The 21,481-nt window shown below is 34.1% G+C and overlaps 2 protein-coding genes across 2 annotated transcripts in view; one reads left to right on the top strand and one right to left on the bottom strand.

Moving 5' to 3' along the window:
• Positions 1–532: 532 nt before the first annotated feature.
• Positions 533–8,709, top strand: LOC110029282. Its single transcript, XM_020731507.1, has 7 exons — positions 533–817; positions 907–1,769; positions 3,308–3,477; positions 4,978–5,201; positions 5,960–6,290; positions 7,882–8,334; positions 8,417–8,709. Exons 2-6 carry the CDS (start codon positions 920–922, stop codon positions 8,263–8,265), a joined length of 1,959 nt encoding a protein of 652 aa, XP_020587166.1. The 5' UTR covers positions 533–817; positions 907–919; the 3' UTR covers positions 8,266–8,334; positions 8,417–8,709.
• Positions 8,710–9,651: 942 nt separating this feature from the next.
• The window catches only part of LOC110029157 (ABC transporter C family member 2-like), a 93,259-nt gene continuing 81,429 nt past the window's right edge, over positions 9,652–21,481 (bottom strand). The window contains exons 25-29 of the mRNA XM_020731315.1: positions 17,021–17,142; positions 13,460–13,705; positions 12,129–12,230; positions 11,561–11,870; positions 9,652–10,056 (exon numbers count right to left, since the gene is read on the bottom strand). Of these exons, the coding sequence (XP_020586974.1) occupies positions 9,959–10,056; positions 11,561–11,870; positions 12,129–12,230; positions 13,460–13,705; positions 17,021–17,142 (878 nt within the window). The 3' untranslated portion in view covers positions 9,652–9,958. The remainder of the gene's footprint in view (positions 10,057–11,560; positions 11,871–12,128; positions 12,231–13,459; positions 13,706–17,020; positions 17,143–21,481) is intronic.

Raw genomic sequence — 21,481 nt, 5'->3', positions numbered from 1 at the left:
TTCAAAACGCACAAGCTGCCAAAAGTTTACCCAAACAGTCTAGGTGCATTTTTAAACGCCACCGCACTAAGCTGCCCTTAAAAAAACCGTGTAATACTTCTAAAATAAATTATCAATATCTATTTTTATATTTTCTTATAAAAAATTGATAAATAACTAAAAAAATAAAATAGTAACGGTTTTAATTTTTAACCGATTTAAAGCTGTTCGGACCCATCTCTTTTCAAAATATTTTAAGACCCCTTCTTTAGTGGGTCCCAAAAGTTCTTTACAAATTTTTTTCAAAAAGGCATTTACATGCAGACCACCTAAGTTTTATTTATTTACATAAAAAAACACCTAAATTGTTGCTCCACCAAAATCTTTCATATAACAATAGCATATTTTCATAAAGGTCTGCATGAATTTAAAAATCGAAATTTTGGTATAGCATATGTAAATACATGAGAATTAAGTGATTTGTATGTAAATTGTACATCCTTAATTTGATTGCTTCTCCCTCCTCCATTCCCCACTCACCGTCTTCCTCCGCTCCCGCTGGCCGGCCATTATCCTCTCTCTCTCTCTCTCTTCTACTCTTCTCTCTTCTCTCTATCATAAAGGCGCGCAGTTCCGGTGACATCCTGACTGGCAAGCGAGCTTCCTTCAAAATCTGTGCCTCACCCTCTTCTGCTCCTCTGCTGCGACCCCCTTCTCACCTAACTCCCATTTGATGCGATTCTCTAATAAAAAAAGCTTCTTTGTCCCTCAAAATACCTTCTTGCTAATTTTTTTCTCACCATCGAAAGAACCCTGGTGAAGTTCCGCTGATTTTTAGGTATCCAGTCTTTATTTCTTTTGATTGATGGCATGGAGATTAAGGACTTTTCACAAATCTGTTTTCTTTTTTGTTGTTTGATGCTGAAGATTTGTACTTGAAATGGGCTGTGCGCACTCGAGAGTGGACAAGGAGGAGACAGTGTGGAGATGCAGAGTGAGGAAAAGGCTAATGAAGCAGCTCCTTCGTTGCAGATCTGACCTCGCGGCCGCCCACATGGCTTACCTCCAGTCTTTAAGAAACACGGGAGCCACTCTCCGGCAGTTCACCGAGTCGGAATCCGAGGTTTCCGGTAACTTTCCTCCTCATGTTGCATTTCCCCACTCGCTTCCACCACCACCACCACCACCACCACCACCTCCTCCTCCTCCTCTCCCACCTTCTCCTCCGCCTCCTCCTCGATTGAGCACATGTAAGAAGGTAAGGGAAGTGGAGGAAAGAAGAAGCAATGGTGATGATAATTCTTCCATTAACACAGACACTGATGAAGATGATAATGAGAGTTGCAGGCCTCCACCTCGTCCCATTCATAACTTGGATTGGGATTTCTGGGATCCATTTGGCATTCCATCTGGTTCAAATGCTTCTTCGCCAGTTTTGTTGAATAAGGGTTTGGGGGATGAGGAGAAGTGGGCTGAGGCCATCACAGAGTTTGAAGATGAGGTAGAGGAAAGGGAATGTCAACGCTCTGATGTGAACATGACATTGATTTCGGTTAAAGAGAAGTCACCTTCGAGGGAATTAGCTGATGACAACTCTTCAACGTTTAGTGGGATCACTAAGGAAACTGATGCAGCCATGGTTGTATGGAGGAGGAAGAAGACATTGGCAGGAATTGTGAAGGAGATTGATGATTATTTCTTGAAGGCTGCTGCTGGCGGTAGCGAACTATTAGTTCTTTTGGAGTCTACTCATGGACAGAGCCTTGAAAGCAACCTCAACGGAACTAAGGGTGAATCACATTTCATCTCTCCTTCATTGCTCGGGTGTTGCCAAAAAAAAAAAAAAAAGGGGAAAAGTGTAAAAATAGTCATCTAACTTCTTGCGAGGCCATTTTAGTCCCAAAGTCTTTAAAAGTGCCAATTTTGTCCCCAAATTTCCTTAAAGTTGGCTGAAATAAACCCCATGGAGCACTATTCATCCTTACTTTAAAGAATATGGGGACTTAATTGACTTTTTTAATGAATTTAGGATTAAAATGAGCTCATGTAAATAATCGGGGGACTAAAAAATAGTCATCTAACATCTTGCAGGAGTTCATTTAAGTCCCAAAGTCTTTAAAAGTGCCAATTTTGTCCCCAAATTTCTTTAAAGTTGGCTGAAATAACCCCCATGGAGGAATATTTCATCCCCACTTTAAAGAATATGGAAACTAATATGACTTTTTTAAAGAATTTGGGATTAAAATGAGCTCATGTAAATAATCGGTGGACTATTTTGGTTCTTTACTCAAACAAAAAAATAAAAAAAAGAAGTCATTTACCTCTCCTTTGTTGCCTACTCAAGACTACTATGAAATTTACCCCACATTAATGACTTAATCACATTGTTCTTAATTTATTTTTTGCAGTGGTTCCTTAAGTAAATATTGAAGACCATCATTCAATAATATTACATTTTCTTATAAATTTGTTATTAGTGGGCGCCATGCTATATCCGGAGTTCAGTTGTCTTATGTAGTGACAATATAATGTCTCACTACCAATGCTGAAATAGTATCAATTTTTGTGCAAAATATCATTCTAAATTGGAAAGGAAATTGTTCATATGGTCATCTTCATATTTGTGTTCTATTTCTTGTAAAGCATTGGGCGAGCATCAAGATTTGAAGTGACGACCTCGTAGAATCATGAATGTATTAAGATTGATGCTTCTCCTGATGTCTTCCTTATCTTCAAGAATTCAACCTTTGATTTTGGGAGCCAATGCGAGTCCTTATTTTTATTTTCTTAATATTCAATATAGAGTAGGAAGCTATCATTTATATGACAAAAAAAGCTTCATTACACATTTTGGGATGTTCTCTACCTTGAGGTGGAAGCAAAGCATTTTGAGAACTTGCTATTCCTACTCTATTCATAGTCATCCACTCCGTGATAATGTTGAATGAGATCCTACTGCACGCAACATGTTTTTGTTTTTAGAAATGGGTATTTACATTCATACCACCCAATTCTCATTTATTTACTTTTATAACACCAAAAATTTACCTTTTACATTCATACTACTCAAATCTTTCATTTCACATAAAAAATACCACTATTTTAACTTTTAAAGAGTGAAATACACATGTTCATGCAAATATAAGGTGGCATATATGTATACATTGAAGTTTAGTTGTTAGATATGTAAATGCATAAGAATTGAGTGGTATGTATGTAAATATTCCTTTTAGAAATGAATAATGCTATTCGGAATGTTAATGAGTTGCTAAAGTTACTATTTTTTCTCTTAAGATTCCTTTTTTTTAATTTTTTTCTTTTTTTGCAGGTAAGACTTCAAAATCAGCCAAGGTTCTGTCTTGGAATTGGTCTCTTAAATCTCCTCATTCAAATAGAGGCGCTTGCGGCCAAAATTGTGAATCATGCAGGCCGAGCAAACATCGTACCACACTCGAAAAGATTTATGCTGAAGAGGAGAAGCTTTACAAGGAAGTTAAGGTAAACTTTGTTCTACCAAGCCATGACATTTTAGGGATTATTTAAAAGATTCATAATTTTATGGTCTTTTGATAGTAGGAGCAGTGGAATTAGCTTGATACTTTTCTGTATGATTAGTTCTAATAAAAAAACTTGTCATCAATTTCTTTCTCAAATCATTTTAGACCGGCTTTGTGAACCCTTCTCTTCTAATCATTCTTGAGGAATACTGCTTTAAATGTCAAATTCTATTTATGCAAATATTTTTTGTATAAATCCTTGTCAATTTTCCTTGCTAGACTTTCCACAAAATGCTTTCATATTTTTTAGTGCATTTTATGTCTTTTATTATGCATGCTTTGGCATATAAAAATTGCCAACTAGGAGTGATTGTGGAAAGTTTAGCAATTTTAAACTATGAGACAAAATTCTAAACTAGTATACAAAATTACTCAAGAAACGCACCTTAAAGCTTAAGCAATTATTAGCTACTTTTGATAAAAAATAAAAATAAAATGACTTTTTATTGGAAATAATGACTAGAAATTTAGAATCAAAATAGCCACACATGCTAACTCTAGCTCTCATTCTACGAGATATTGCCCAATTTGGCCTATGGGCTTCACAATTATATTTGTTGATGCTGCTTTTTTGAAAGATTATTTTTTTTAATGCTTGAATGTTTAGCCACTAAAAAAAAAAAAAAAAAGAAGCGTTAGGACACATACGAGAGCCTAATAAACAATCAAAAGAAGCTTTTCGAACATACAAACTCACTGGCATTGGACAGTTTGGCTAGAATCCAATTAAAACAATTGCTCATGTTTCACATGCCAACAATCAATACATCAGTATTGAACCTAACAACATAAATTTATTCAGTAAATCAAGTTAGCTTGGGCAATAAATTTAGAAGCGGTATTAGATATGTAGTCGTCAATAACGTATCTGACTTGATAACTTGAACCAAACCTGATTGAAAAAAAATGGTGCTTGGGTTGACTCTACTAATATTTGGGTTGTATTTTGGGTCTAAAACATAGGCTCTTTTATTATTTGGTTGAGTTTGCATGGAACTTAATAAGCCAAAATTAAATTTATTACTATTTTAGTTTGTGTTCGGCGGGATCGGGTCTGATTAATTTTCTCTCACACCTAATCTTTCATATGGATACACATATCACTCGGATCTTTAATATCACATAAAAAATAGCTCGATTACCACTTTTAAAATTGAAATGCACATTTTCATTCATAGGTTTGAAGTGCCAAAGTGCTTTATTTGTAAATATGAAGTTTAGGTGCCAGATTTGTAAATACATAAGAATTGTGGCTAGGTATGTAAATTTCCCAAAGAGTTTTCAATAAGGACTGCGAAAAGCTTCCGTAAAAATTCAGTTATGGTATTCTAGTGAGATAATTCAAAATTTATTTTAACTTGTTGCAGCTTTGAACTTATAATTGGCTTTTAGTTGTGGTGGCATAGCATTGTCTTATTTGTTTTATGGTGGTGATATATAGGAGGATGAGCTCACCAAAATTCAGCTAAAGAAGATGATCTCCTTACTTGAGAAGCTCGAGACGACCGAGAATGACTACAGAAAATCTGAAAAAGTACGATTAGATGTTGAAACTTTGCGGACTCAAATTCTTTCTCTGCAAGTGTCAATTAATGCAACATGCCTATCCATATCGAATTTAAGGGATGAAGAATTGTGTCCTCAGTTACTGGAGCTAACATATGGGTATATATTTACTAACTTCTTGTCCTTCTTCAAATCCAGCATAAGAATGATGTGAATTTGTTTATAGATACAATATTTTGAGTGATTATTTTATTCTTCTATTTTACTGCACACTCAGTTATTTTCACAACTTGCTCATCATGTTTTTTAGTAGAGATCTGAATCATACTTTGCCTCCAAACTATATTTGGCCTGGTAAGCTTTAAATTTCAACTAATGAACTTTAGTTTGGTGTGCCCAACATGTTCTTCTCTATTACATGCCAATATTGCTATTATAATCTCGGACAATTGTAGCTTGGGGTGAAAATGAGAAGAATTTGAGTGAGCCCAATGTTTGTTTGTTTAGGCTCGTTTGAATTTTGTTGGATTGAAATTGGCTTGTGTTCAAAACAGCTTGTGAATAGTCTTTGGCTCGATTTGAAATTGTTTGTTTATCTCAGCTCGTGTTATGTTTGAAATTAGGTCAAATGATTTAAAAAATAATAAAGTTTAACATTTTTTTAATACAACACAAAAATTAATATAAAAATGTTATAATAACTTCCTTTATTTGTGGTTGACTCGTTTATAAATCAAGCTAAAAGGATTGTTCGTGTCTGTCTTGTTTTCTTAACGAACAAATCAAATACGAGTTGTTCGCAAATGAAGAGCTTTTTTGGTAGCCCTAATTGTGCCATACCAAGGCCAAATTTTGTTCCAACTCCTCCAAAACCATTCTAGTCTCCTTACAATCATGCTTTCTTTTGCTTCTTACAGGCTTTTGCGCATGTGGAGAACCATGTTTGAGTGCCATCAGGTTCAAAGCCATATTTCACAGCAGGCAAATCTTCTCGACAGCCATCCTGACACCAAACCAACTAGTGAATCCCATCGCTTCGCTACGGTTCAACTGGAAAATGAGGTTACATCTTGGCACGCTTCTTTTTGCCGTCTTCTCAAATCTCTTCGTGCCTATGCCACTGTTCTTAATCAATGGGTTAGGCTTACTGACTGCTTGCCATATTGTACAAACGTTCCTGGTTCCATAGAAGGGATCCATTCTCTTGGTGAAGAATGGCAGGTAGCTCTCGATGGATTACCGGACAAGGTGCCTTGCTTTCCTTTCATATGTTTTATATTTTTATTTTAGAGAAAAGTTCAAAATGAGAGTTATTTTAGTCCTAGAGTTTATAAAAATATCAGTTTACCCCAAGCTTTTTTAATATGGGTTGAAATAGTCTGTTGCGAGCATTATTTTAGCCTTCATTAAAAGAGTTGGAGGGCTAATGTAAAACTTCAATAAACTCTGGGTCTAAAAAGCTCCATCTTGATATTCAAAGGACTATTTGGCACTCTACTGTTTCATTTTTTTTGCTAGCATGCTACATGACAAGTGGAAATTTGAGCCTATGCTTAGCTTTAACTCTTCATTATGAGGTTTGCAGCATTGTTTGAAGTTCTTACAAATTAGTTACCAATATTTGTGCATTTTGGGTAGGATCTCTCTCTCTTAATTGCATAACGGTCGAGTGTTTTCGTGTTTGTAGTTCATGTAAAACTTATAGCTCGGCTGACAACTTTAATGGCTTCTCTTATTTGAAAGTGCCTTGAGTTCAGAAATGTGGTATAAAGATTTTGGATTCTATGTTATTTGTTTTATGAACCCAGTGAGAGACTTTATGCGCCTCAGATTATTTTACTCATGTTAATTTGTTGAAGCATTTACATACATACCACTCAATTCCTATGCATTTATCTACCTAACACCCAAACTTATACTTTGTACATTTCTAGCACCCATATCTTTCATATTAAACTTACACTTTACTCATGGTCAAATTCTATATTGTAAAATGAGAATGCTACCATAAATGGGTGATAAAATTAAGAAGGATAAGAGTTGCTGACATCATCATTAGTGTTTTCTTAATTCTTTGTGGTTTGAGAATATAGAGTGAGTCATGATTATACCTTAGAATACTTAATGAAAGATGGGTAATGGATAATATATGATTATATTGCCTGGTCATAGCTCATAACTAACTGAGCATAGTAGATTCATCTTTAAATAAGTAAATAAGATTAATCTGAAAGAATATGAAGGAAAGAGGCAATATTATAGAAAATTTTGGTTGAAATTAATTTAAAAAAATTGTAAACTAGAGTAATGTCTTATGTAGGATCCAGTAGTCATATTGATTGACACAAGCTATGCTTCTTTTGGTACTCTCAATGTCTGTTTGGGACAGGTGTCTGCCTGTTTTGTATTTTAGGCTGTAACCATAATTCTTTATGGGGAATCTCTTTTTTGCTACTTTCTAGAAATTTTTGCAATGAAAATTGTTTTTGCAGCTAGGTCTATTAAACTATGACGGCTGTAAGAAAATTACTATGAGTTTTGGGAAAAAAAATAAATTTATGTATTTCAAATCGTAACTTTCTAAGAAGTTGATTTTCTCATCACTTTTTGAAAACCAACTTTAAAAAAATTTGCAGCGGTCCCAAACGGATCTTAAATTTGAAACCTACATCATTGAAAGCAATGAAACAAGTATAAAGCCAAGATGGCTTGCATATTGAATAGATGGTCAACAATTTTGTACTCAATTGAAAGGAAATATTATTTGGTCTTTGATGATACAAAAATCATTCAAAAGCTCTTATTACTGCTCCTAACATGTTATGATTTCTAAATTCAGGTAGCCGCAGATTCAATAAAAAGCCTTGTCTCAGTTATCCACTCTATTGTTCAACAACAGAATGTGGAGCTGAGTCTGCAGAAGAAATTGAAGCGGCTCGAAAACAAGTTGGAGAAGGAACTAAATTCCATCAATCCAACACACAACACAGATCCTGATAACCAACCATCACCAAGTAATACAAAACTTGACGCCCTCAAGACGAGGGTGGAAGACGAGAAAGCAAAATATTTAAGCTCCATTCGTGTCAGCCGAGCCATGGAGTCGAACAATCTCCACACGAGCCTGCCAAATGTTTTCCAAGCTCTCATGGCTTTCTCAAACATATGCTCGCAAGCTCTTGATGGAATTGTAAAATCCACCGACGCTCCGATAGAATCTTAGCAATAGCCAATCTGTATAACCATTGTTTTCAAACTGCGAAGTTGGATAATCTAAATTTGCAATGTTGAGGTAATGGAGGTTGTTTATATGATTAATTTTGTTTTTGAAAGAGGTTTTTGGTAATTTTTGTATCTATTTTTTGTTTTTGTAGGTAGGTTTGTGCAGCAAAGATTCTGCAGGAGAAGATGGGTGTGGTGCTGTCTTGATTGCACAATTAGAAAGGTTTGTGCTGCAAAGATTCTGCATGACAGAGATGGGTGTGGTGCCGTTTGATTGTACAATTAGGGTCTGGAATGTAATAAGAAAAGTTTGGTGTTTGCTAAAACTTGTATTGTTTCATTAACAAGTAAAATCACATGGGCATTGTATGGGGGGATTATTAAATGAGTTTCTGGGTCTGTAAGATGTTTATGACAACAGTTTTGTTGCGTGAAATTGAAGTGCCTGCTAGCATTATTTGCTACTTTCTTCATGGTTTTTAATTACTATTTATAGAGGTATATATGTATGTATACACTAAAAAGTTATATATTTACAGATCTACCATTTATATCTTCAATATTACATTAAAAATAGCACTGATATCAACTTTTTTATCTCATGTGATTGTGAGACTATAATGTTTATTAGTATCAATATTTAAAATGTAGGGTATGTAAATACAAAAAAAATTGTGATAATTTTTTTTATTAGTTTATGTAAATTGGATGGCAGTGGATGATATGTCACAGCTTTGTTAAAGCTTTCTGATTAAAAGACTGAGCGCATATGCTGAGTTGTTTTCGGCAAAAAGAGATTAGATAGAGCAGGAAGCACTAGTTTTTGTTGGAAAATTAAACAAAAAAAAATTGCACTTTGGACCCAATTTAAGGTCTGGATATCATTTGCTAATCTACTTAGGCGGATGTGTTCATTTTTTTATTTTAATAAAAAAAAATATTCTATTTCTACAAGTTTTTTCTTTTTTTTTTTTGGGAAGCCGACAAGAAAAACTGCTGCAAAGTTAAGAAAAAGATAGCACAGTTGCAAATTTTAAAAAAAATGATATAAGGTGTTAGAAGGGTTTGGTGGTATTTTAAATTTCAGGTAATTTGTAAATTTATAAATTTATGAAAACAGAAACTAAAAGTTTATTATGGGACAGTAGAGTTGATTTCTTACATGTTTACATTGCAGAAGAGCGATTATTGCATCGCGGCTGTGATCGTAGAGCTGCGTGCGCTCTCCGCACGTAATAATTAGACCATTGCAGAAATGTATGACGGCTTAGAATTACCCCTGCAATTCCTCATTATAAACCGTTACAAAGCTGACATTTATAACAATTATAGTTAACTAAGTAATTGCACCAGACAATTATTTCTGTGAAGATATTGAATATATCATGCAATAAAAAAATCGGCATAAATAGGCAAATATCTATTACATTAAAGTTCCCTCAACAGAAGACAGATTGAGAGAGAAATGAGACGGATTACTTTCGATCACAAGTCAAAATTACATGGAATTATTTTCAAAGAGAAAAACTACATCTAATACAACCGATCATCTCAAAAAAAAAAAAAAGCATTGCCTCTAACGACAATTAGAGATTGAAAATGCAGAAGTTGCAGAAGGTTCCCAAGATCCAGTAATTTGAAGGGGGGAATACTCAAATGTTCATTAGTAAATTTGTAAAGAGCTGTTCATTCCCTTACATTTCCATTTGGTCCCAATCAAGCGATTTGTCTTCAAATGAGAAGTTTGGATGTTGAAGACGGCTGCGAGCCAACCTACTCATCATTGCGAGGCCTGAAAAATATTAAAACTGCTGTTAGAGAACTTGAACCAAGTAAAAACAAATAAAGAAATTTTTGAAAAATGGCGTGATTGCAAAGAAAAACATACTGAAAATACATTTATTTATGTTTAAGATCAAATACAGTGGTGTTGATGAGAATTAAAATTAACCAATGCAAGATAGATTTTGATAAATTTAATGACATTCACTTTGTAATAAATTTGTGAAGAAAATGAACCATCAAGTTAACAGAACTTTATGAGCTTCAAACAAAAACCATGAAAACTTTACACTTCACGGACAAAAAAATAGTCTAGATTCTCTTATTCAAGTAATTATGAAAACAGACACCTGCCAGATAATAACTTTATATATCTAGTCATTTGGAGGCATCTTTACACTCATATTAAAAAAGGTTATATATATATATATATATATATATATATATATATCAGCATCCTTAAAATGAATTTAGGGAAATTTATATATATACCACACAATTCTTATGTACTTACATTACACCTAATGTTTCATATTTATAATTTATAAAATGCTCGTGTTTTAAGTCTATGCATTAAAAAGGTGAATTTCGCTTTTAAGAAATTAGTAATACTGATATTTTTGATGTGATGTTAAAAATTCACGCAGTATGCATGTAAATATCATAAATTTAGGTGTTAGAAATGTAAATATGTAAAAATTGTGGCATGCATGTAAATGCCCCAATCTAGAAAAATTTACATACCACACAATTCTTATGTATTTCCAAATTTAACAACTAAAGTTTCATAATTACATTTATAACACCACGGTATTATAAACCTATAAAGTTGTATTTCACTTTTAAGAAGTTAGTAATATAGGAATTTTTGATGTGATGTTGATGACTTATTAGTGGAATGCATGTAAATATCAAATTTTAGGTGTTCGAAATGTAAATGTATAAGAATTGTGTGGTTTGTATATAAATGCCCCAATTTAGAGAATTTGCATACATATCATACAATTCTTATGTATTTCCAAATCTAACACCTAAAGCTTCATATTTACATTTATAACCCTATGGTGTTATAAGCCTATGCATGAAAAGGTGTATTTCACTTTCAAGAAGTTAGTAATGGAGATACATTTGACGTGATTTTAAAGATTTTTAGTGGTATGCATGTAAATATCAAAGTTTAGGTGTTAGAGGTATTAAATATATAAGAATTATGCGGTATATATGTAAATGCCCCAATTTAGGGAAGTTTACATACATACCGCAAAATTCTTATGTATTTCGATATCTAACACACGTCAATTTTTATATTTACATTTATAACACTAGTGTTGTAAACCTATGCATGAAAAGATACATTTCACTTTTAAGAAGTTAGAATAGAGTTATTTCTTATATGATGTTAGAGATTAGAGCAGTATGCATGTAAGTATCAAATTTTATGCATTAGCTATGTAAATATATAAGAATTGTGTGGTATGTATGTAAATGCCCCATGAACTCGGTGAAAATTTTACCTTCAATGACTTTATATAAAGAGGACCACCACCTCTCTCTGGGAACCTGTAACTGATTCAGTGATGAATCAATTTCATTATCATGCTTTCCTTCTAGAACACTCTGAAGAGTGAGGACCGCATCCTTCGCTTTCTTGAGAATGCTATCCTCATCCATGGCTTCAAGGGATTTGAGATCATTGTGGGAAGATGTCAGACTTGCAGCAAGTGCAAATTGAGCAGCTATTGCCCAGCGAGATGAGGCAAGCCATTTCCTCTGACCATCTTGCCTTCTGCTCTCTTCCATGTTGGACTTGGCGAAAACTAAACTCTATATTTTTCAAAATAACAGCAGAATAATGGATTAAGTAAAAGAAAATGAAATTCCATAAAAACTGTTCGGAATGAATTGAAGGAAATGAAATGGAAAAAAAAAAGAGTTGAAAAATCTAATTCAATGGTTGTTGCTTCAATATCTAATCAACGAAAACTTGTTGGGATTTCATTTTTTTTCCATCATTTTTTTTCAATTTAAGCAGAGCAAAAAATGATACCATGAAGTAAGAGAGTGAGATTCATCCATTATTACCCGTAAGTATTCAGCATTGGCTGCTCCAGTACTCTGGACCATTTTGGAGAAAGCACTTTCTTCATTTGATAAGAGATCCTCCGGTGTATCAAATTCTAGGACCTTCATTGAAAGGTTGATAATATGAGTATAATTTGCCATTAACTCGTGAATGTTTTGCTGTCACTAAATGTTGTTGAAGCCATTAACAATCGTAGGTGATGGAAGAGCAAGCTCATATAGGACAAATAAATAGATTATCATGGCTGAATTACCAAATCAGTATGAAATAGACAATAGTAATCTCATAAATCTCATATTCTAAAGATCTTAGAACTTATCTGCCTGAAACCTATAACTTCCTCGACAACTATTAAAATATGCTGCTGCAAACAGATTGTTTTACCATATCAGTAAAGTTTAAATCGAATTTCATTTGGGCAATCATTAGCAATTTGTCAGCAGAGTACCATGAAAAACAGTCATCAAGAGCTCTCCCAGTTTAACACAGAGCCATGTAAAAAAGGTAGGTGAAGTAAACATGTTTTTTACATGTAAAAAGTAAAATATATCTTAGCGGAGATGTCAGATTTTTGTGGAGAAGCATAAGAACATCTCACGTGCATCACACTCTTGAAAAAGAACCTTATTCAGCTAAACGAGCAGATATGGTCCATGATAAACCGTATTTATCCATTTTAAATCTTTCCATACTTCAATGTTCCGAAACAGACTAGTATTGCTAATCTCATTATACAGAAGATGGTTCGCTAGTATAGTTTTTTTTAAATGTAATGCTTCTCAAAGTATGTTATAATATAAACAACAAAGGTTCACTCTGTTCACAATATCAAATTCACAAAAAAGAATATTTAACTGAGAATATGATGAATAAACTATCCAGTTTTGGTGCTACGTTGTAACTAATTTAACCGCTTTAAAGTGCAGAGTGAAACTGGAAACTAGCTCGTAAAGAGACTCATAAATTAAGGATTGGAACGAGTTTGAAAAAGTTTTAAATTTTCATTCTTTCATGCAAATATAAATCTTAGGTAATTAAGGGGCTGTTTGGCTGAAAGTAGGATTTAGTGACCTTAAATCATTTGGTAAATCACTAAATCCATAAATCCGTAAATCCACCCATCCCTTGGATTTAGCAAATCCAGATTTAGGCAGAATTGAAGGCAAAATTTGATATACTAAATCCAAAATTTTGTAAATCTATGAAACTCCTGTATTTTGTCGGTTGGCTGGATTTAGTAAATCCAATGATAAATCCTATTAAAATCCTCTAACAAACAGCCCCTAAACTTGCAAACCAGACTGTAAAGGGAAGGTTAAGGGAAAGGTACCTTGCCAGAATGGAGCAGTAGAATCCTATCACAATCGATTATTGTATTCAAGCGGTGGGCTATGATGAGCATGGTGCAAGACTTGAACTCTTCCCGAATTGTCTTCTGAATAAGGGCATCGGTTCTGACATCAACGGCGGCCGTTGCTTCATCAAGAACAAGAATCTTAGATCTCCGTAGTAATGCACGGGCAAGACTTAAAAGTTGCCTCTGTCCGACGCTGAAATTTTCGCCCGCCTCAGAAACCTTTAAATAAATAAACACGATAAGTTGGATGCTCGACTGAGTTTTTTTCATCAAGCATGAGGATATCATCTTCGCAGAAGGGTTTTTTCTACTCAAACCAGAAAACCAAACAACAAATGAGCAGTGGGTCATAAAATAAGCAATCGATTTATGCCAAACATCAACTAATGAGGGCAATTTGAGAATTAAAAATGAAAGAGCATAATTTAAAAAAAAAAAAACAAATAAAATTTTTGCTAAAGTCTGCATACTAAATTCTTAAATGAAATTATATCCTAGCAATTGGCGGTGGAAATGAAGGGGTGCCAGCAGTGCTGTTAAAAGGACATGAAAGGGTGGATGTGAGCTAGTTTAATTAATAAATATCTTGGAACTTCTTACCAAAATCTAGAAATCAAATCCTGCCAAGGTCAAATTTATACCTTAAACAGCAAAACTGAAAGGGAAAAAATCAAATGATTGTCCCTAAAATATGCAAAATATTATTCCCAAAAGAACATATAGAATCAAAAAGAGATCATATAGCACAAAAAAGGGGGTCAATTGATCTTTGTTATATGAGTTCATTCATCTATCTATATATATTATATGAAGTTAGATGCAATGAACGTTAGAACTTTTCGATAAAAGTTGGTCAATCTTCAGAATGTATAGGCTCGTTTGAGTTTGATGCCGATACCCCACCCATCATGAGAATAAGTATTTCAATATTAATACTTTGATTAAAATCCATAAAGATTGGGAAAATAAACTAACTTCCATTTAATAGATATGGAATTACACAAAAATTTAAGATTGCTTGAGAAATAAAAAAGGCTTGCTGAACGCAACAAAAAAAAAAAAAAAAGGCAACAATAGAGAATGGTGATACTTGTTGAGATTCTCCACATTCTATGTTCGAGAGTGTGCTTTCCCATCAATAATTAAGCTTGAAGATCCTAAATTTTATTACTGCAATGAAGACGTAAGGACATTCCAAAAGTGGTGATAGTTTTATTGAGGCCCTTTCCCAATAGCTTCAATACTTTGAAGCTCAGATACCCGATAAATTATATTACAATTTTACCTGACAACCAAAATTGACAGCGCTTCAACGAGTGTAGGTCACTCTAAATGTCTCACCTGTCTCTAGGAAGTAGAAGTTATGTAGCATATTGCCATTAGCAAGGGCATCGAAGCTTGGACACTGGGACTAATTAAAGGGTGTCCTTCTATAAGGTTTTCAAAAAGTAGTTTGGTAAGCTCAATGGATATTGGGCAACTCCTCAGCCTACCCTAGCCTTGTCAAGGTGTGTCTTAAGACCCTTTAAAATAATCAATTGTTCAATTCAATGTGCTTAGTTTGGGGGTGGATGATGACAATATGGAATGGTTGGATATGAACATAAAGATAGAACATCATGTAGAACTTGGTAAACTGTATCCCATTATTATGAAGATTATCACAAGCACATCGAAGTGATAGATGATGTTCCTCCACATAAATTACATGGCATTGGCTTTAGTGATCCTAGCAAGTGATTTTTGCTTCCACCCACTCTGAGATAACCGGCGATTATAATGATGAATTAAGTTGCCAGAAATCTAGAAGACATGAAACAAAGATGCCGGTCCCCCACTTGGCGACATGACAGCATCAGTAAAGCATTAACTGGCCATGAGATGGTGGGTAACGATTGATAAGAAGCCAAAAATCCAAGTATTGCTATCCATGGAATAGGAGCTTTAAATCAAAGTTCCAAATCATTTCCATTACAAGATCAGCCCATTGGGCCAATGTTTGCCCGAATGGTTGATTAGTGGTCATAAAAAATGATCAAGTGGTGACCTATGAACGCAACATCCCCGATAAATAAGTGGATAGCACCATTTCTCTCGTAGCCACAAGTCCAATGGACTTGATGAATCAAAATTTTGTTACTTTGATTGTGCAAAACAATTCCAAAATGGTGAAGGATCCGATTTGATTGCTGTTGGAAAGACAACAGACAACTAACATGTCATGCATTTGTTCAATTTGAAGAGAACATACCAATGCCGTTGACTATTCACAAATCAAAGACCAATAGAACTTAGTGATTCCAAAAAAAAATTTATCAGAGTTTTGGCTGTCAAAAAATGATGATGGATCTCCATTTTTTTGGGCAAAATTCCCTCTTGAGATCGACCAACACTGCAAGGGCTCATGACATCATAGTCCATAAAAATCACAATGACTTGTTAAATTTTGATCTTTGAAATTTTAGAATGAATTGTTTGAAATTCAGAGCATCTCATCATGATTAGAAGGATGATTTAGAGTTCTATTAGCAAGACGAGCAATAGATGATATAGACATACCAGCTGAGGATTGCCTTACATGACCTAAGCAGATCACAAAAGGAAGAAGGGAGGCTGTTTGCACTTTGGGCAGATCCAAATCAACTAGATTTGAGTCGTCATGCGAATTTGAAACCAATTGGATTCATCTAATGGAGCCACATTTACTTAATCATAAATTTGCTGAAATCAGAGTACAGATGTCTTTTAAAATAAATTTCAAGCTCTCAAATTTGGATTTGAATGTTTTTCATAACTGAAAATTGTGTGAATATATCATGATTGATCGAATTAATTTTGCGATACATACCATAGGATAGTTTAATAAATTCATTCTTAATCAATCAATTTTAGTCATTAAATTTTTAAATATCATGTTATATTTTTTTTCAAATTTGTATGAAGTAAGAAAAATAATAAAAATACTTCGAATTTACATTTTGTTTCCCCTTTAACCATCATTAATCTTTCAAATACAGGTGTTGGATAACACTTATAAGGAGTATTATAAATTTTATACAAAGGTTGTTTTGCTTATTTTTCATAGAATAAGTAACAAGTTAGAATTCATCACAATTGTAAACAAACTAAACAAAAACATATGAAGCACACAAATTTTGAAATTTCCTTCCATATAAATAAACAATATGACCTCTAAGTAATAGGAGAGCAAAAACAATCGCAAGCAACTATTTTACTTTATATTGAATGTGTAAATGCAGGACGAAAATTTGAGCATGCACATATTTGATATTTCCTTCAACTCTTTATCCACGTCATATCAAAATCAATAACTTTTTAACAAAAAGTACAATTGCAGGCAAGTTTTTTACTATTGATTGTGAAAAGATTAGGAGAACATTTAAACAAGCACATATTGGACATCTCCTTTATTTATTTAACTACATATTACAATCAAGATGTTATTCTGTCCATTTGAATTATAAATATACTCCTAAAAGCATAAGAATAGACAACAAGAGAAAGAAAGCAGACCTCAGCATCAAGCCCTAAAGAGTTCCGACGAATGACATCTTTCAGATGTGCCCTCTCTAAAGCTTCCCAAAGATCAGCATCGTTATGCTCATTGAAGGGATCCAGATTAAACCGAACAGTTCCTGGATGCAAGTACAGATCAACCAATGGCTTTCACATAAAGAGTTTCCACAAGAAACTGGAACATAAAATGGTTATTTACATACATAGCAGTATACCACCCAAGTCCAATGTATTTATGTATCTAACACAAACTTACTTTTTACATTTAAACCACCCAAATCTTTCATATCACATAAAAAACACCACCATTTCTAATTTTTAAAAAGGGAAATACATTTTGTCATGCATAGATAAGGTGGCATTTCTGTAAAAATTGAAGTATAGGTGTAAAATATGTAAATACATAAGAATTAAGTGATAGGCATGTAAATCTCCCAACATAAAAGCATAGAAAACGCATCAAATTACTGACAGAAGCTGAGAAATAAATGAACAGAACTAAATTTTTTGTTGGGGTTATAAGAGTGTTCTGGTAGCAGTCATTGATCTTTCCATAGAAAACAAAAAACCAGAAGCAAAAAAAGGGCTATAACACAAATGGGATGAAACTTTTGAAAAGGATCATCATTAACCTACTACTCTATCAGTTGTTCAAGGAACAAAGAAGTTCCTTTCTCTTAATTATCTAATCATTCTAAACTAATGCTGAAATAATCCAAAATTCGTGGCCAACACCTTTCCACATAGGGCAACTCAACAATTTATGAACAAATTTTCATCCACGACAATCTAGTAATCTATAGATTGTGACTTTTTATCTCTAGCAATTAAAATTGTGAAAATCAGATCGATCATTGAACCTTGAAGATAGAGAGGTTCAAAGTTTAATGGTTGAACCGGGCTTAAACTAGAAGTTTAATCGAATGACATAATACATATTTAATTATTTTAATATGATTTAAATGATGCAATAATATAAATATATGAGAAAGAAAAAAAAAATTATACACATTAATATTATCAACATTTATAAATTCAAAACTCAATATAGAACTCGTTAAAATATAATTACATCCATATTATAAATTTAAACATATATATATTGTTCGAACTGTCGTATGTTTGATCACTCTAGTTCTCAATGTAATCATCTACACCCCCATGTCAGACCAAAGAAGCAAAGTGTTCTGCGAGAAATTCCCCCTCCTCTTGATATGCTCCAAGTTATCGACAGTACTGATAATCAAAAGGATACCCCTCAAGATGCCACTATCCATATGTCAACTATTCAGCCTCCACACAATGTTGTAGTTTCCCCATTGAAACCTCCTTTCGTGGGGGCGAGGGACACATTTCAGACTTCACCTGCCCTAGAACCTATCACTGATATTACGGGTGACAATATTACTACTGCTTCTCTACCGTCTCATCAGGTCGAGCAAGATATTAATTTTACTCAGGCACATGTGGTTCATTATGTGCAACAAACTACACTTGTCCGACCACCTTGGGACCAATCCACCAATCAGATGAGTCAATCTTCAGATGAGGAATAACGGTTTACACATCCAGAAGGAAGAAGAAGAATGGAGACCTACTTGAGCTCAGAAATCTAATGGAAGATATATTGGTTACTTCGGGTAATGTTACACACCTCACCAATTTACTAGCCGACTCCCTTATGAGAACTCGAGGCAGAGGAAGAACCAAACTGAGTCGTCCCTAGCTTTTTACGCGCGTTGATGTTTTTTGATTTTTTTTTGGATCTTATATGTATCTTTTTTTTTTTGGGTTTTTATGTGTGTTGTATCGTGTGGGTTGGTGCCTTCTTTTAGGACCACTCATACAACTTATCTGTACATTTTCCTTTTTAATATAATTGCCCTAGAGCTTTTTCAAAAAAAGAAAAAAAAAAAAAATATATATATATATATAATATATATATCTACTATTGTACCGGTATGGTTCAGTCAACTTGAACTAAAGCTGCACTTTTTCAATAATCAGGTTCTTTACTCGATTTGGGTCATACTTGGGGACCCTATGAACTATATCTACCCACTTTCAATCTAACTAGACCTTCTGTGGCCAGAATACTTGTGGAAAGAGATATTGCTTTACCTGATCTCATTTAAGTCTAGTTGGGTGCAACTCATAATAGATATTAACAACAAATCGTCATGGAACATTGACCTTCTTATTGTTCTTATTGTAAGATGTTTAGACATACCCTTAATAAACGTCATAAGCTTCATCCTAATTTGAAATCTAAAAATCAAGTGAATAAGGATGAGTCTAACCTCATTGCTCTGGACATATCTGTTCCACCTAGAGAGAAAACTACCACAGGACATGATTTGGTATCTGATTTAGTTGCTCCTGTGGACCCCCCTGATAATGTTGTTTCTGCGATTGATGTGATGTTGGATGGCTCTGCTGGGCAACCTACAATTTCAAACCCTATTGAAAATAGTATTAAAAGATCCTTACCTACAAATGATAGAGTTCAGACTGATAATCAGGAGAACCTTGCAGCTCCCCATCTTCATGAAGTATCTGGTGTAGAGGCGACAACTCATACTTCAAATACACTAGAACTTATTGTGCGTACAACTGTTGGCAATCTTTCTACTACAGCTCTACCACCTCATCTGAATGAGTAACAATCTTCGGATGAGGAATGACAGATTTACACTTCCAGGAGGAAGAAGAAGAATGAAGATCTATCTGGCTAAGGAATATAATAGATGATACTTTGGTTACTTTGGATAATGGTACGCGCCTCACCAATTTGTTAGTTGGTTTCATTCCGAGAACTAAAGACAGAGACAAAACTAAATTGGGTCGTCCCGATTGATCTTATATGTACAATCTCTTTTTTTTGGTTTTTTGTGTATGTTATACTCTGTTGGTTGGGTGCCTATTTGGGCCCGCTCATACAACATATATGTATCATTTTTTCTTTAATATAATTGCCCTTGGGTCTTTATATATATTTGGCATAAACTTATTTCTCCATCTATCTCCTTTTTCCTTTGCAAATATTTTCATAAGTTGCTTCCTCTTGATGATATACTTAAATTAAAAAGGCTAAAACTTGTATCTTACTTCCATAATTATAAAAAAGATACTGAATCTCTGAATCATCTGTTCTTTGAATGTACTTTTGCTAAAGATGTTTGACATCGTATTTTGATTAAATGGGTACCACCCCCCCACGGTTGGTTTAAGGTTAATGTTGATGGGAGTTTTTCCAATGCCTATACGGGTATGGGTGGGATTATCAGAGATGTCTCTGGACGATGTATAGCTTACTTTGCTTCACCTTGTAGTGCTAATTCCTCACTTGAGGCTGAGACCTCTGCTGTGCTTGCTGCTCTTCATACGGTTGTTTCTTTAAAATTAAATGACATTGTGGTGGAAACTGATTCTGAAATCTTTTTAACATTTTTATTGCTAAGATTCAACCCCCTTGGTATATCTTAACTATGCTGAAGAGAATCAGCTATGCTGAAGAGAATCAGGTTAAGAGAATCAGGTTTACTATTGAGAGACATCTTCTTAATATATCATTTTCTTTTACTTATAGAGAAAGGAATCAATCTGCGGTTTGGCTGACCAAATGGAGGGCGCAAAATGCTATTGTTGGAAATTCCCCTCCCTCCCCCTTAAACTTATTAAAAATGATTTGGATGCCCGTTTTGTTCGTTTTTGAGGCGTTAATTTTGCATTAAATGTTTCTGGATTTGGCTTACATGGATTGTCCCTTTATGCTCTTCTTGGAGAGGGTTTTCGAGCATAAAATTGGCTCTCCTTTTTGTACTTTTGCTTCACTACCTTGTTACTTTTAACTCTCTTACCAGGTTTGGTCTTTTGGTGATAAGCTTCACCATCCCTTCTATGTTCAAGCTGTTCTTGGATGGTCACGAAGCTACTCTCCTGCATTTTGACTGGTTTTCAGCCTTACAATTCACACCACTTTTTTTGCACTTTCTTTACATGTTTATAATGGGTATACTGCTTTGGATTGGTATACGTTTTGTTGGGACACATGTATGTATTTTTGAAAGTGGTTACTTTATAGTTCATTTTACATCCTTTTTGTGTAATGTTGTGATGTGGATGGATGGCCCCTCCTGTAACTTACCTGTAACCTACAAATAAATTCTGTGCTTCTGTTTTCATATATTAAGGGGTATAACGTGGATATATAAATATATATATATAAATATATATATAGGTACGGATTGGATCCACTCACAATGGGTAATGACAAAAGATTGAAATAGAATCACACCCTCCTTATTGCTCTTATTGAAGTATGTTTGACCACAATTCTATTATTTGTTATTGCTTGCATCCTTATCTAAGGCTGGATATTGCTAAAGATCAACAATCTGTTCAAAAAACTATTCACACTAAATTGGGGGTAGACGTCTTGTCACCTACCATTCCTGC

Source organism: Phalaenopsis equestris, unplaced genomic scaffold, assembly GCF_001263595.1.
Source record: "Phalaenopsis equestris unplaced genomic scaffold, ASM126359v1 Scaffold000552, whole genome shotgun sequence".
Classification (NCBI taxonomy): Eukaryota; Viridiplantae; Streptophyta; class Magnoliopsida; order Asparagales; family Orchidaceae; genus Phalaenopsis; species Phalaenopsis equestris.
Note: the sequence above shows the minus strand (reverse complement) of the source record. Positions and strands in the feature narration are given on the sequence as shown.

What these genes read in the sequence shown, in the direction of transcription:
- LOC110029282 (XM_020731507.1), top strand. Translation starts at nt 920, where the DNA reads ATGGGCTGTGCGCACTCGAGAGTGGACAAGGAGGAGACAGTGTGGAGA. An exon ending in CAACCTCAACGGAACTAAGG is followed by an intron (nt 1,770 to 3,307) that starts GTGAATCACATT and finishes CTTTTTTTGCAG; the next exon opens with GTAAGACTTCAAAATCAGCC. An exon ending in AGCTTTACAAGGAAGTTAAG is followed by an intron (nt 3,478 to 4,977) that starts GTAAACTTTGTT and finishes GGTGATATATAG; the next exon opens with GAGGATGAGCTCACCAAAAT.